General features: G+C 33.5%; 1 protein-coding gene across 8 annotated transcripts in view; it reads left to right on the top strand.

Moving 5' to 3' along the window:
* USP15 (ubiquitin specific peptidase 15) overlaps positions 1–16,689 on the top strand; it is a 118,967-nt gene that overhangs the window by 60,571 nt on the left and 41,707 nt on the right. For 6 of the 8 annotated variants that reach the window (XR_006204921.1, XR_006204917.1, XR_006204920.1 and 3 more), the window contains exons 7-8: positions 9,385–9,471; positions 15,899–16,043. Coding sequence is in view for 4 of the 8 variants with exons in the window: in XM_042947038.1 (XP_042802972.1) it covers positions 9,385–9,471; positions 15,899–16,043 (232 nt within the window). In the remaining 4 variants the exon portion in view is untranslated. Of the gene's footprint in view, positions 1–9,384; positions 9,472–15,482; positions 15,654–15,898; positions 16,044–16,689 lie in introns of those variants that run through there. The other 2 variants (XM_042947041.1, XM_042947039.1) reach the window with 2 other exon arrangements.

Raw genomic sequence — 16,689 nt, forward strand, 5'->3', positions numbered from 1 at the left:
TATAGATGCTTAATATTCACAGGTACTCACATATAATTATTGGATATATTCTTTTTTGTTCCCTGGTTCCGAAAAAGATTTGAGCAATTTATGGTAACATGTATAAGTCAGTGTTAACTATATGAATAGATACAGAAATCACTCAAACGTAAACTAAACTTAGTCACAGTAAGGTGAAGCCAGAGGAGAAGTTAGCTGGTGGGAGCAAGTAAGGGCTTTTGAAGTTATCAAAATTGATCTGCAAATGTATGGACTTGATTTGGGTCCCGATTCAAACTAACCAACTGGGGAGAAAAAAGGGAACATGAACTGACTGTTCAATTGGGACTGGCACTGGTATCGTATCTCTTGTGGGTTAGGGATCTATACTATAAATTTTTGTTTGTTTTAAGTTTGTATTTAAATTACAGTTATCATATAGTGTAATATTAGCTTCAGGAGTAGAATTTAGAGATTGATCACTTACATAGAACACCCAGTGCTCATCTCAACAAGTGCCCTCCTTGATATCCATCACTGCCCACCTCTCCTCCAGCAACCCTCAGTTTGTTCTCTATAGTTCTGTGTAGTTAAGAGTTTGTTTTATGGTTTGCCTCTCTTTTTTTCCCCTTATGTTCATCTGTTTTGTTTCTTAAATTCCACATATGAGTGAAATCATATAGTATTTGTCTTTCTGTGACTTTCTTTGTTTCGCATAAAACACTCCAGCTCCATTCATGTTGTTAGAAATGGCACGCTTTCGTTCTTCTTTATTGCTGAGTAATATTCCATTATATATATACAGGTGAAATTATAAATGTCTGGAATTTGCTTTAAAATAGTCCAGCAAAAACATGGGGAAAGGAGGCTGAGAGGATACAGATAAAAGTGGCAGAATGTTAATTTTTGAAGCTAAGATCTGATACTGGGCACATGAGGACTTGCATATATTTGGAAGTTTCTATAATAAGTTGAAAAAAATGGGTTGCAGTTTTGGTACTGGGATTCATAATGACTAAAGGAAAGTAACTGTAATTTTATTTTTAAGTGGAATGTTTTATGTTGTAAGTACCATTGGTAGTCAAAATAAGGAACAAAAATAAAGTCATGAGAACCAATTTATACATAAATTCCCTTAAACTTTCTTCCATTTATCTTTAAATATCTAATACCCTGCCTGTCATAGGAGAGGCACACAGCAAATGCTTGTTGAATTGAATTAATCTGTATCTTGCAACAGTAAAAGTGTTTAATTTTTAGAGAGATTTAAACTTTTCTTTTTCTCCAAGAACTTATCTTTAGAAATGGGGAGGGGTGCCTGGGTGGCTCAGTTGGGTTAAGCAGCCGACTTCAGCTCAGGTCATGATCTCACGAATCATGAGTTTGAGCCCCGCATCGGGCTCTCTGCTGACAGATTGGAGCCTGGAGCCTGGAGCCTGCTTCGGATTCTGTGTCTGCCTCTTTCTCTGCCCCTCCCCTGCTGATGCTCTATCCCTCAAAAATAAATAAACACTAAAAAAGAAATTAAAAGAAATGGGGAAAGTTTAAAATTGGTCTTGTTTTTCTTAATAAGATAATTTTTGTTTTACAATGTTAGATTTTACAACATGGGGTTCTTTTATGTCAGATTTGAAAATAACTATAAAATCTTTCATTGTTTTGCAATGTCAGCGTTCAAACTTAACATCTCCATATTTTGGTTGCTCAAAATGGTTTTTTAAATTACATGGTTTTCATGTAATTTAATTATTAAGTTAATTTATCAAGAATATTCAGGTAATTTATCAAGTTGTATTTTTCTGTTGAAGGAAGAAGTTCAACTTAGCCTTGAATTGCATGCTTTTAGTTGAAACTCCAGTTTGAAGTAGGGCAGTTCAGATACTATATTTGTCAGGCATGAAGTTTGAATTTCTGTCTTCATGAAATAATTTCAGTTAAATTGATGTTTTACTGTTTTCTGTCTTGTTTAAGACTTGGATCCCTATTTTATATTATACCTAGCCCAAATTAGCCAAAGTTAGTTTAACACTAGGTTACTGGCTTAGTATCTAATCTATGAGTGATATTCTAAGCACTTTTTTTTTCCTCTCTGTTCTCCTTAAAAATCCAACTGGAGCAGGGTTGCTGAGGAACGGTGTAATTTCTAAATTACTTAAAAGAAATAGATCTCAAGAGCTCTGGTTATAATCCACAGACTGACTAGTCAACCCCTAAATTAACTCCACAAATGTTAGCTAGATTGGGCTATGTATAATTTATGTCAGAAGCTGGAATCAGAATAAATAAGTGATCTGTTAACATTTATCAGTAATGTCTATAATGGCATTTTAAAAGTCTTGATATACTTTAGCTTTACCTGTGGACCACATCTATCCTTCTCTTTCTTCTGATCATTATGCTTTTTAAGAGCAATCTCTCTACCAATGCTATTTATCCCAAATAGAGCATATCCCAATGCTTCCTAGACCTTGCTTTTTCTTTCACTATCTCCTCCCTTCTACATATGTATAAATGCCTACCATACTACCACACATATAGTAGGCACTTAGTTAACAGTAATTCATTCTTATTTTTTTAATTTATTTGTTTAAATTCAATCTAGTTAGGGGTTCCTATGTGGCTCAGTCAGTTAAGCATCCAACTTCGGCTCAGGTCACCATCTCACAGTTGGGGAGTTCGAGATCCACATCAGGTTCTGTGCTGATAGCTAAGAGCCTGGAGCCTACTTCAAATTCTGTGTCTCCCTTTTTCTCTGCCCCTCCCCTACTCATACTCCCTCTCTCAAAAATAAACATTAAAACTTTTTTTTTAATTCAAGTTAACATACAGTGTAGTATTGGTTTTAGGAGTAGACGTGCTCATCCCCAACAAGTGCCTTTCTTAATGCCCATCACCTATTTAGCCCATCCCCCCACAAACACCCCTCTAGCAAACCTCAGTTCTCTGTATTTAAGAGTCTCTTATGGTTCACCTCCCTCTCTGTTTTTATCTTATACTCCCTTCCTTATAAGTTCGTCTGTTTTGTTTCTTAAAGTCCACATATGAGTGAAATCATATGATATTTCTTTCTCTCACTGACTTATTTCACTTAGCATAATAGACTATTGCCATCACATTGTTGCAAAAAACGATTTCATTCTTTTTGATCACCAAGTAATATTCCATTATACACACCACACACACACACACACACACACACACACACACACACACACACACATCTTCTTTATCCATTCGTCAGTCGATGGACATTTGGGCTCTTTCCATAATTTGGCTGTGGTTGAGAGTGCTGCTGTAAACATTAGGGCACATGTGCCCTTTCAAATCAGCATTTTTGTAACCTTTGGATAAATACCTAGTAGTGCAATTGCTGGGTTGTAGGGTAGCTCTATTTTTAATTTTTTAATTTTTTTTTTACGTTTATTTATTTTTGAGAGATAGAGTGAGACAAAGTGAGAGTAGGGGTGGGGTAGAGAGAGAGGGAGACACAGAATGCGAAGTAGGCTCCAGGCTCTGAGCTGTCAGTATAGAGCCCAATGCAGAGCTCGAACCCACAAACTGTGAGATCATGACCTGAGCCGAAGTCGGATGCTTAACTGACTGAGCCACCCAGGCGCCTCTCTGTTTTTAATTTTTTGAGGACTCTCCATACTGTTTTCCAGAGTGGCTGCACCAGTTGCAGTCCATCAACAGTGCAGAAGGGTTCTCCTTTCTCTGAATCCTCACCAACATCTGTTGTTTCTTGAGTTGTTCATTTTAGCCATTCTGACAGGTATGAGGTGGTATCTCATTGTGGTTTTGATTTGTATTTCCCTGATGATGAGTGATGTTGAGCGATGTTGAGCATCTTTTCATGTGTCTGTTAGCGATCTGGATGTCTTCTTTGGAAAAGTGTCTGTTCATGTCTTTTGCCCATTTCTGAACTGGAGTATTTGTTTTGGTGGTGTTGAGTTTGATAAGTTCTTTATGGATTTTATATATTAACCCTTTATCTTATGCGTCATTTGCAAATATCTTCCATTCTGTCAGTTACTTTTTTTGTTGATTGTTTCCTTCGCTGTGCAGAAGTTTTTTTCTTGATGAAGTCCCAATAGTCCATTTTTGCTTTTATTTCCCTTGCCTCTGCAGACATGTATAGTAAGAAGTAACAGTAATTCATTCTTTTCTTTCTTTTCCAGTGTCATCTTCCCCCCAGCCTATAAATATAAATCTATCCTTTCTTTAAAAACAAAAATAAAAACAAAAACTGTAAACTTACTCCAAATACCATTCTTTATTTTTTTTTTCCTTTGTTGGTCAACTTTAAAAAACTAGTACTTACGGGATGCCTGGGTGGCTCAGTCGGTTAAGCATCCAACTTCAGCTCCAGTCACAATCTCATGGTCTGTGAGTTCGAGCCCCACATTGGGCTCTGTGCTGACAGCTCAGAGCCTGGAGCCTGCTTCTGATTCTGTGTCTTCCTCTTTCTCTCTGCCCCCCCCCCCCCCCCCCCGCTCATGCTGTCTCTCTCTCTTTCCTCTCAAAAATAAATAAACATTAAAAAAAAAAATTTTTTTTTTAGTTTTTTTTTTTTTAACTTTTATTTATTTTTGAGACAGAGAGAGACAGAACATGAATGGGGGAGGTCAGAGAGAGAGAGGGAGACACAGAATCAGAAGCAGGCTCCAGGCTCCGAGCTGTCAGCACAGAGCCTGATGCGGGGCTCGAACTCATGGACCGTGAGCTCATGACCTGAGCTGAAGTCGGACGCTTAACCGACTGAGCCACCCAGGCGCCCCTAAAAAAAATTTTTTAAAGGTAGTACTTAATTATTCCTTGCCACTCATTTAAGAGTATAACAAAGTTCTCATTTGACTTTTTCTCATTTGTTTCATCTTATTTGACCTTTCTGTAATACTTCTTTTTGTTAACTATCTCCTAAAGAAATTCTCTTAATTTGAGTCTATGATTCAAGAGTGTTTTCACTTTTTCTAACCAATTCTCTGGCTGGCTGGTGCTCTTCCTTTCCATGACTGCCATGTTTGCTTGTGTGGGTTGTGTACTGCACAGTTTTTGGTCATTTTCCACATTGTAATCTCTCTGTGAAAGGACCTCCTTGGAATTGTGCAATGTACAGCTTCATTGTCTATATGCAGCAGCTCTGCTCACAACTTCAATGCATTGATACTTCACAAATTTCCATCAGATGATCCCTCCTTTCGTACCATAATAGATTCTCAAAATCAGTGGATAGACTACGCTAATTCTGTCCCTCAGCTCAAACCCACACGAACATCCCATTCTGTATTTCTAGCCTAGAGCTCTCTTCTGAATTCCAGACTTTTTCTAAATGTGGTATAGGTTTTGCCATATAAGATTCACCTACAATCTTTTTTACCCCACCTTCCCCCATTCCCTCAACCTAATCTATATCCATGTCCTGTATTCCCTACTTCAGGTACCATCTCAGAGCCATCTTGAATTCCTCCTTCAACTTCAATCTTTTCACCTAATTAGTTAGCAGTCTTGCACATTCTACCTCCTAAATCAGATATTTTGATCTTAATACCCCTTTACATTCTTAAAAATTATTAAGGACCCAAAGAACTTCTTTTATATGGGTTAGAAATAAAAAATAAATTTTTAAATATTTATTTAAAAATAATACTAAACTATTGTATCTTTACATAAGTAATATTTTTATGAAAAATAACTTTCAAAACAAAAAAATTGTACTGAGAAGAGTGGAATTGTTTTACATTTTTGCAAATTTATTTAATATCTGAATAGAGGACAGCTAAATTCTGTGTGCTTCTGCATTCAGTTTATTGTGATACATTGTTTGGGTTGAAGTACATAGAGAATACTGAGCCTCACACAGATAGGTAGAACAGAGAGAAATATTTCAAATAATTGCTACCACATCTGAACTCAACCAGTGGTAGTTTAATGATCAAAGTTTAATCGGAATGTGGAATCTGAAACTGAAATCTTATCAGTGAACTTTTTATACTGTTATTTTAAAAATCTATCATGTGTAGGGGCGCCTGGGTGGCTCAGTCAGTTAAGCATCTGAGGCTCAGGTGATGATGTCACAATTCATGAGATCAAGCCCTACATTTGACTCTGTGCTGACATTGTGGAGCCTGTTTAGGATTCTCTCTCTCTGTCCCCCCGTCTCTCTCTCTTTCTCTCCCCCTCTCCCCCTCTCCCCCTCTCCCCCTCTCCCCCCATCCCTCCCCTGCTTATGATCTCTCTCTCTCCTCTCTCTCTAAATAAATACATAAACTTAAGAAATATATATCATGTGTAACTTGATGTAGTTGGAAAATACTAATTGAGTTATGCAGACCGTCCAAATTAATGACATATTTCATTCTACAATATTTTTAAATCACATTTGTTAAAACGTTACCAATCTTACAAGTAGTGGGAAGCTGTCAAGCCTCATGGTGGCAAAGTCAAGTTTTACAAAATTCTGTTTTTTATATGATCACTTGAACGTTATCATTGGCAACAAATACTTTGTTTTCCTTGAAGTGATAGGCTCCCTTCATTTATTTTTGAGAAGATGTTCTACCATATAGCCTTTTATGTGAAAGAATGTTGCTGTGAAAAGAGTTGCTAGTTCTGCTTGAAATTCAAATAATTATGCAAGTCTTTTTCTTCATGACAACCATGTTACTTCAGTATAGAACCTTTGTGCTTTCTGCAGACTTTCCAGTTGGTCGCATAATAGTAAAAAGAAGTGTATTTAAGGGTCAAGATTTAATAAAATCAGTATTTTCTATTTTTTCAACATGGATATTCTTAAGTGAAAATGACCATTTTCTACTGCAAGGGGCAGTGAAGAATACAATGACTCTATAATTTGGTGCTGCTGCCTTAACTCATGCTAAGGTGTCAGCAGTTTCACCACCATTGTTTTTGCGCTATCATTGCAAATATCCACCCATGAAAAAGGTCAAATAACACTTAAATAGCACCTTGAAGTTATTATGAAAATAGTTTTGACTTCATAGATGTACACTCTGAAAGAATTGTGCGACCCTCTAAGGGTCCATTGAGAACCACTTCCTAAACATCCAAGACATGTTGCCCTTGCCCACTCAATAGTCTTAGCCCCATTCTTTATTAATTTTATTAATCACCTCTGCTTTCCTAAATGATCTCTCAGTCTTCTTTCTTTTTCTCATGAATTAGCTATCTAAAATACAAATCTGATTGTGTAGATACACATTCTTCCAAACTTTTAACATGCCCAGCATAATGAAATAAAATAAATTCCTTCATAGAATATAAAAGTCTTTTATTATCATGCCTACCTTATTAACTTCTGTTCCTGTCACTACCTGCTTCCTGTTCTTTAAGCCAAACTGAATTTATTGATACTTCCCTAAGCACATCATGGTTTCTACAGTCCCATACATTTGCATGTGCTGTTCTTTCTACTGGAGGACTCTCACGTCCAGTTTCTACCTGTCCCTCCAACTCTGCACATCATTTTGAATCACTTCATTTTACTACCCACAAAATTTTATATTTTGTTATAATTTTGAAATTTGTGACAGGACTTGCACTATGTTATAGTTACTTTGCTTATGTGTCTTTTTCTCCCATTAGATTGTGAGCTATTTGAGGTCAAGAACTGTGTCTCTCCTTGTATTCCTAGTATTTACCAAGAGCAAGGCTTATAGTAGTCACTTAATAAATGTTTTGAGTGTTTCAGTGAATTTCATAGAAACTTCTAGTATTATCCTTGGATAGAGTTGCTAATGAATAATAAAAAAGGGGAGAGATGGGCAGAAAAAGGAAAAAAAAATATGTGCCTCAGCCACTTTATTGGACACAGTAATGAGTCTTTATTTTCAAAAATTTTATTGCAAGTAAAATTTAAGAGAACATTTCAGTTTATTTCTGTGTTTCTGAAAAATTGAAGTGAATTAAACTAAAATGCAGTAAATGGATCACATTTTGAAAAATTAACTTCCTTTAATTCATTATAACTCAATCTCTAATAAACTCGGGGGTTTTTTTTACTTAGCTAATTTAGCATTCTTAACATGAAAGCAAAAATGCCAGGATACTTCTATATTTCTATTAATATTTAAAAACTAGTACCTTAAAATATTAAATAACATTTTAGATGTGTTCTCTCTTTTATATTAAAACTTGGCTGATTGTGTTCTATGTTTTTAACTTAAGCACGGTAAAATAATATCTTGTAAGATCTTCTGTCAGAAAGGCTTCTAAATAGAAGTCTCACTTAATGTAATCTACCTATATACAACCTGTATCAACAAAAAGAAGCACCTTTAAAATGAGAAAAAAATCTTTACCAAGATTTCATAATATACAAAACCTCAAAAGATAAATGAAATTTTTGTGTGTAAGACATTTTTTTGCCCAAAATTTATTCTCCAAAATATGTTGCAAGTATATAGATTAGGTGAAATCCAAATCACCTAAAATTTATAGACTTCAAACAGATTCTGTAGATATACTTTCCTGCCCATTGACCATTTCATTGTTCATTAGCACCTAAGTAAAGGAAATAAAATAATTTTTTAAAACTACTCACTTTGGACCTCACTAATTTAGAATTTATGATGACTGAGATGCTGAACTGAAAGTTAGCTTTTTACAGCTCATAGACTAGATGTTACCTCATAAAATAAAATTATTAACAAAATTACAAGGGAAATTAAATCTTTAAGAAAGTAATCATTCCTATGTAATGGATTTGTGATTATAAGTTATGCCTTTAAAGAATATTGGTTGATTAAAAGCCATTAGTAATTGAGATTTCTCCAAAAAGATTCTGAATTAATGAGGTGTGTAATATATAGTCAGATGTATGTTCTTTCAGTTTTTGCAGAGATAACTTTGGCCAAAAATTACTTCTTGGGATTTAGTTTTGAATTCTTTTATGCTATTCTGTCCCTATTGCCTTAGATGTTAAAGAATTGTTAAATTCTCAGATATCTGTATCATTGTTGTGTATAATTAGAATGCCATGGTACCCACTGGGACACAAATTGGATTGCTTTTATGTGCTTCCTTTAAAAAACTGATATTTTAATTCTACTCATTTAATGAAATTATTGATTGTAAAATATTAAAAATGGTTACTTGAACTCAGAAATGGGTGTACTGAGTCAATAGATATATAGGAATAATAAATATCAAGTTGTATATTTAATTTGGTAAATTTCTTTTGAAAATAGTTCCCTTTTGTACCATTATTTTTTATATGAAAGAGTACATAGGAAATAGAAAAACAAAGGATATACAGTGATTTTGCTCATGAATCTGTTTTCCAGCATTCATTTACTACATACATTGTCATCTGTCTTTTCTTTATTTCATAATTAATTTCAAAATTCAGCATTTTTTATCTAATTTAACATTTTCATATTTTTAAAGGTCCCCAGGTGCATCCAATTTTTCAGCTTTACCAAAGATCTCTCCTTCATCTCTGTCAAATAATTATAACAACATCAACAACAGAAAGTAAGCACTGAATCTTAAAAACTCTTTGTTTAATCGATCGCCCTATTGTGGTTGCAAAAAATCTCTTGTATCTAAAATTTAGGATAAAGTCTTAATGCACTAAAATTGATTTTTTTTTTAAATTACGGATCACTTCTTCTAGGAGTAACTTTACAAGAAAGAAAGCACAGTTATAAACTTCCTTAATACATACACTATAGTAATTCACAAAAAGAGAAATAAAGTACTTTCATAATTTTACATTTTAAACGCTAATTATTGAAATTTATATAGAAGTCTGTTAGAACTCGATTTTTTAGGAAGTGTAGATTTCAGATGTCACTGACCTACAATATGTAGTATTTTTTAAAAGTGTGTATCAGTGATTCTCACCTGGAAAGCATACACAGATTTTCACGTTCATCAACAGGCAATCACTTTTTCTTTAAAAAGTTTAGAGAAACAATTCCTTTGCCCCATCATGAATAATATTCACAATCTTGGAATTTGTAAGAGTTGCGTGAAAGTGTGTGTTGTATGGCCATAAGAAAAAAGGTTAAAAATCACTTGGACTTCACTATAACATCTGACATGAGTGTATTACCTTGAAAACTGGCTTGGTTTCTGCTTTCTAGAAAAGGATAAAAAGAAACCTTTTATTGTTTGTGATTCAGTCAAATTAGGGGAAAACCTTTAATCTAGACAATTTTATCCTTGTTTTATTTTTTGAATATATACATTACATTGTCGTTTATTTTTTAGGTTGACTGTATTTATGTAGTTAAATATTTGCATTGTTTGGCCAGTTCATAAAGGGCATCTGGTTTCCCAAAGAATTAATTTGAAAAGAATAGGCTATTTGTGAAATAATATTTAAAATAACATCATTAAATGAATTTATAGGTTAAATTCATTTGACCTTAAAATTCATATTTAAGGTGGGGAGAGGGCTTGACAAAAAGATTTTAATGTACATCTAGATTATAAATGTGTAAGAATACCCAAAGTAATTTTGGAAAGGAAAATGAGAAAGGATTAACCCTACTAAATAATGACAACCTGTTATAAAGATACAAGGTTTCAAGCAGCATAGTAGTGACCCAAGAATAACATCTACAAATCAATGAAATAGAAAAGACAGTCCAGAAACAGCCCTTTATACATAAAAGAATTTAATGTGATCAGAAAACATTGTAGACTAATGGGGAATGGGCAGATTATCCAGGAAATGTTGTTTGGAAAATTGGATCACGATTGAGAATTTCTTTGTAAAACTTTATATTAAATTGACTTAAATTGTTAAGCATATAAAAAATGAAAGGCAAATAAATGGCAAAAATACTTGCTACAAATAGCAGAGGATAAATATTCTTAATATATCAAAGCTGTAAAGATCAGTGAGAAATTTTCTAAGACAAGTAGAAAACTGGGCAATGATGCAGCTGGCAATAAAAGGAAAATAATTAAAATATATAAACATTTAGAGGTGCCTGGGTGGCTCAGTTGGTTGAGCGTCCGATTTGAGCTCAGTTCGTCTCACTGCTGGTGAGTTCGAGCCCCACATCCAGCTCTGTGCTGACAGCTCAGAGCCTAGAGCCTGCTTCAGATTGTGTCTCCCTCTCTCTCTGCCCATCCCCTGCTCATTCTCATTCATTCTCTCTCTCTCTCTCTCTCTCTCTCTCTCTCTCTCTCACTCACTCACTCAAAAATCAATAGACATTAAATAAGATAAAGTAAAATATATAAACATTTAAATATTCAAATTCACAACTAACTAGAAATGTGCAAATGAAAACCATAAAAAACTCCATCCACTTCTTTCCATCTCAGTCTCACTGGGAAGCATTAAGTAATTATACTTATTCTTGCAAGGAGTGGTTGGAGTATCAAGATTTAAAACATTCATCCCCTTTAGTAGTTTATAAAAAGACACGTACCATAGTGTAATAACATTGTATTGTAATAGTGAAATATCAGAGACTCTATGAATATCCAGTATTGCAGTTTAGTATGCTCTTTTCTGTTTAAAAATGTATGTCCACAGGCAAAAAAGTGAAAGGGAATACCCTTATAATCTGGTTTGTATTATTTTATATGGTATCTTTTAATTAAATTCATCAAAGTAATTTTTTCATAGGAGATAAAGTACTTCTTGTATTTCTACCAGTTGGAGATGCTCACACATTTACTGTAAAAGAAGCAGTTCCAGGTATAATGTGTTTATAGTTATTCTTTGGAGAGACTTTTAACATTGTATGTAGACTGTATTGAGCATAGACTGTATTTTGACCTTTTGACTGGAGTCGTCTTATTAGTATATGTGGTCTGGTGAGTCTCTGTTTTTGTCTTATCTCCCTCCTGTAGTAAAAATATGATGTTACAATCGGATCTTAAAACCTCTAACTGCAGAAGATACTGAGAGGAATTGGAGGATTTTCTTAAGTTTAAAATATGATTAACTAATGATTCTCCTCCCATGGATAGGTTATATTTTTAGGTATTTATAGTTGTTTAATTTAGACACTAAAATAGTCCTTCATATTAGGAAATTTTTATAGCAAATAGCTAATGAGTTACCACCACACGCTTAAAAGTCAAGTTTACTTTTCTTAGGTGGAACAAAATTTATAAAATGGAAAAAAATGTTTTACATTAATTTGACTTAGTATTTTGATTATTTTAAATTAATATTTGAATTTAAATTAATATCGTCATAATTATCTAAATTATTTCACATAAAATTTCTTCCCATTCAGCTTGTAGAAATAAGTAGTGGCTTAAGGCTTCATATGGAAATAGCATGCTTTATTTAATTAAAAGTATGTAAAAAGGCTAATGACATTTTTTAGATAAATTGCATTTTTGAAACTTCAAGTATATGGAGATATTCTACAAGAACAAAGTATGTATGAAAATCAGTAGTTATGACTTACAAGTTTATATGAAACTATCTACAGTTTCAAGATTTGAATTAAATGGATACATTACTAAGATAAAATTTTTCACTACCAGAAATAAGGACATTGGTCATAAAGATAGTAACAAAGTATACTTGGAACTATTTCATATAAATTTAATAAAGCTTTTACTAAAGACTAATATTATGAAGAATCAGTTGTTCACCCTGATGTAGTAATTTTGCCTGATCGTACATACAGTATTTGGTTTTGCCTCGATTATAATTTAAGTACATTTTTAATATACACCAGTTTCTTTCTGTTCACTGCATTTTTCTGTCTTGCTGCATTTGCCATGATAAAATACTGCCTTTAAAAAAATCTTTTTAATGTGTGTGTTCCAACTCGTGGCATTCCACATCAGAGCACATTTCTATTTTTATGTTAATTCATTTAAAGCTCTTTTATTTGAAATGGAAATGACTCCCTGTAAGAGATTAAACTGTGAAAAAGAACTTGATTTTGGAGACTGCCAGAGCTAGCCAGCCATATGGCTCTTTACAAGTTACTTCTGGAAAGCATCGTTCATTAACTGCAAAATAGGTATCATTGTACTTATGAGGATTAAATTATAGATTTTTAATGCTCATAGTGTCAAGTGTAAATGCTAATTGAAAAGTCAATCTTAAATTTGTATAGATAGAGCTCACTTTTACCAAAAAACAACTTACTTTTTTCAGTGTCTTCATTTAGGGTGATAAATTTATAATACAGAATTTATATAATATAGTAAGTACTAAAATTCCCATTAAGATTACAGGCATATTTATTTTTGCAAAATAGCATAGCCTTAGAGGATAAGGATTAGTTTACAATCTCTAGGAAAAAAATAGTCATGAAAGATAACAGAGGCTATCTTTAGGCCTAGGTTTCCAGGACTTTGTTGAAGTGTTTAAGAACTGCTAGTTTTGGTATTTTCCATGACTTTAATATTTGATTCACAAAGCACATAACATGTGGATTATAACTGGCTAATCTATATAGTATTAACATATTTTAAATTTATCACTTTTCATTACTATCATTGAGCATCTAGACTGTTTCAGTTTTTGAGCAAGAATTATACTTATCCTGTCACTTAGTCTAAAATGTAGATATCCTTTAAGGATTCAAATTTTAAATGACAAAACAAAAGGGGTGCCTGGGTGGCTCAGTGGTTAAGCATCCGACTTCAGCTCAGGTCATGATCCCCTGGTTTGTGGGTTCGAGCCCGGCATCGGGCTCTGTGCTGACATCTCAGAGCCTGGAGCCTGCTTTGGATTCTGTGTGTGTCTCTCTCTCTCTCTCTCTCTCTCTCTCTCTTTCTCTTTCTCTCTGTCTCTGCCCCTCTCCTTCTCACACTCTGTCTCTCTCTCACTCTCTCTCGCTCTCTCAAAAGTAAACGTTAAAAAAAAATTTTTTTAAGACAAAACTAAAAAATTGTTCTGCAAGTAAGTTTTTTGTTCATTTCTCAGTAAATAAAAATCCCTATCCTAGCAAATTCCATCCTGTTGCCACAGGGATGGAGAGCTTCCAGCATCCATTCACGTTACTTGTGGGCAGAGATAGATATCTGAATATATACTTAAGGAAGATGCATGTAAATGTGTTTTTAGTCTTTTCGTGTGTGTGTGTGTGTGTGTGTGTGTGTGTGTGTATGCACGCACGCACGTCTAAGCATGAGCATGCATTTGAGCATACTTTCCCTATATACTCTGCTCAAATTCTATTATAGTTTTATATCTGGAACATGTAGAATGTATAGAAAATATAGACCTTTCATTTTTGTATGTAGAGACCTTGATTTTTAGCACTACTTATAGGACTAACAGAAAAACAGAATTTAGCTTTTTGTTACATGTCCTTGAAGAAGTTAGATTTGATAATCCAATCACCAGTCACTGACTGAAGAATTGCTAATAGGTGTCTTGTACTTTATTAGTTATTGGGCATATAAAATATGAATCATAAGGCTAGTGATCTGACAAAACCAAAAGATGCTTGTTTTTTGTTTTATACTTTTTTTTAGTTTAAAACAAGTAAATATAGTTGTAAGTCTAGAAATTCTGAATTTGAATTAATCAAGGTTGCATTTCTTTGGGCCCTCTTTTTTTGTTTTGTTTTGTTTTGTTTTAATCTTAGGATATATTGCTTTTTTGAGTCTTGGAGTTAGTCTTTTTATTTGGTGGGGGGGGATATGCTCTTAAAAATGCAAAAGTATTAGTTGGTTAGCATCGTATGTTTAGTTTTTGGTTGAGGTACTTTTGTTTAAACTGTTTAGCTTGTGTGTGTGTGTGTGTGTGTGTCTTTACTAAAGGGTTTGTTAAAACAGGTAGTAGTATAGTTCACTTAAAGTGTTATAATAGAAAAGTGAGAATATAGAAGCTACAATAGAAAGTATTTGAAATCTTAAGTAAAAATTATTTTTAAAAAAGAATACCAGGAATAAAGTGTAGCCAATTGGGATTGTCAGGTTTACTGATTCATCATGTTTATTTGTAACACTGTATTCTTTTATTTGAATCATCATTTGCTTTTAGCAATGACCTTGATTCTCATTCAGGTTTGTTCTAATGAATAAAAAAAATTATGGTTGAAAGTATGCTTTTGAATAATAATCTAAAGTGTCCATTATAAATATTTTATAAAATAACCTATTAAAAATTAAGAATCTATCCTTTTCCACAGAATTATTTTTTATTACATGTAAAAAGAAAGAGGACAATTTAACTTATTGATTGACTTTCCTTAGTTCTTTCTAAAATTACCCTGGTTCCCTAACGTTGAAGATGACTTGGCTCTTTGTTTTTAAGATTAATATTTATTCTACTGATAGTCCAAATTATCCTAAGGTTATATTCATCTAGTTGAATAAACTACATCATTCTAACAAGCCAGAAGAAAGAAAAGGCAAATAATACTGGAATGTACTTGCGTAGAATCATTTCATTTTGCAGCCTTGATCAGCCCAGGCTTTTTTCTGCATTTGAATACTAGATTTAGCTGGCCTAGCATAGAAACTGTAAATAGAATCTTCAGTGCATCAGACCAGTGATGTCACAGAGGCCTTGGAAATCTCTTCTCTCACCTGTAACTAAAGCACAACTCCTGTTTCTACTGTTCTCATTCAATTACAGTAGCAGGATGTAAAAGGGACATAAATGAGATGATTTATTGCTGTGGGTGGTGTTTAAAATCTGAATGTTTTAAATTTGATGGAGCAATGAAGAATGGAGCAAGCTGTGGAGCTGCTCCGGCTAATCAAGGGTAGAAAGATATAACAGTGGTTTGTATTGGTTGGTGTGGCATAGTGTGCAGTGATTTTGTTGATGGGATGTATCTTGATTAGAGGGGTTCTTTTGATTTAGATTCATATCTTTAAAAGTACCTGAGTTAATTTTTTTTATAAAGAATTTAATGACTGACCACCTATCCCAAGTTTAAAGTACTGTGTTCATATAACTATATTATAATCAGCTGCATTATGAAAAATATTCTTTGTTTTCTTCCAGTGTGAAAAATTCAAATTATTGTCTCCCATCATATACTGCTTATAAGAACTATGATTATTCAGAACCTGGCAGAAACAATGAACAGCCAGGCCTCTGCGGCCTAAGTAACTTGGGAAATACGTGTTTCATGAACTCAGCTATTCAGGTAGGTCCTTTCCAAAGTGAAACTCATGTGTTTCATGGAAATCAGCAATAAAAGAAGAGTAAACTTTTACATATCAAAACATAAGTATTATATATGTTTTGAAAGTTTCTGTTTTCGTGGAAGATTTAAGCATGTATATTTGAGTCACTCATTCTAGTGCTAGTATCATTATCATGTTCCTCAATTAGGTGGCATATGACTGATTACCACATGGTGGAAGATTAACTATCACTTCATGCAAAAATATAATTTCAAACAGAAAACCTAGACTCTTAAAAAAAAAGAAAGAAAGAAAAACACCACATGAGATCTCTCCTTTACATATTCAGTAGAAATTTCATGCGTTTTTTGGACATCTGTGGGAATGTTAGAGAATGAATCTTTTATGGTCACCAGTCCTCTAACTCTAAATAAATTTATTTTTAAATCTTTTTTTTTTTAACTTAATATGAAATTAAGATTTTTTTTAATGAGAAAATTCTGTGAACCTCCTTTTGCATACATATTTTAACAAATCACTTTCCCTTAAAGATCTTTTAATTTTGGGGATATAATTGATCACTGCCCCTTTTTTCCCTTTGTCTCTCCATGGAACTCCCCTTTTCTTCCTGCTCTGTCTATATCCTCTTCCAACTTGTTAAATATT

Source organism: Panthera leo, chromosome B4 (assembly GCF_018350215.1).
Source record: "Panthera leo isolate Ple1 chromosome B4, P.leo_Ple1_pat1.1, whole genome shotgun sequence".
Taxonomy (NCBI): domain Eukaryota; kingdom Metazoa; phylum Chordata; class Mammalia; order Carnivora; family Felidae; genus Panthera; species Panthera leo.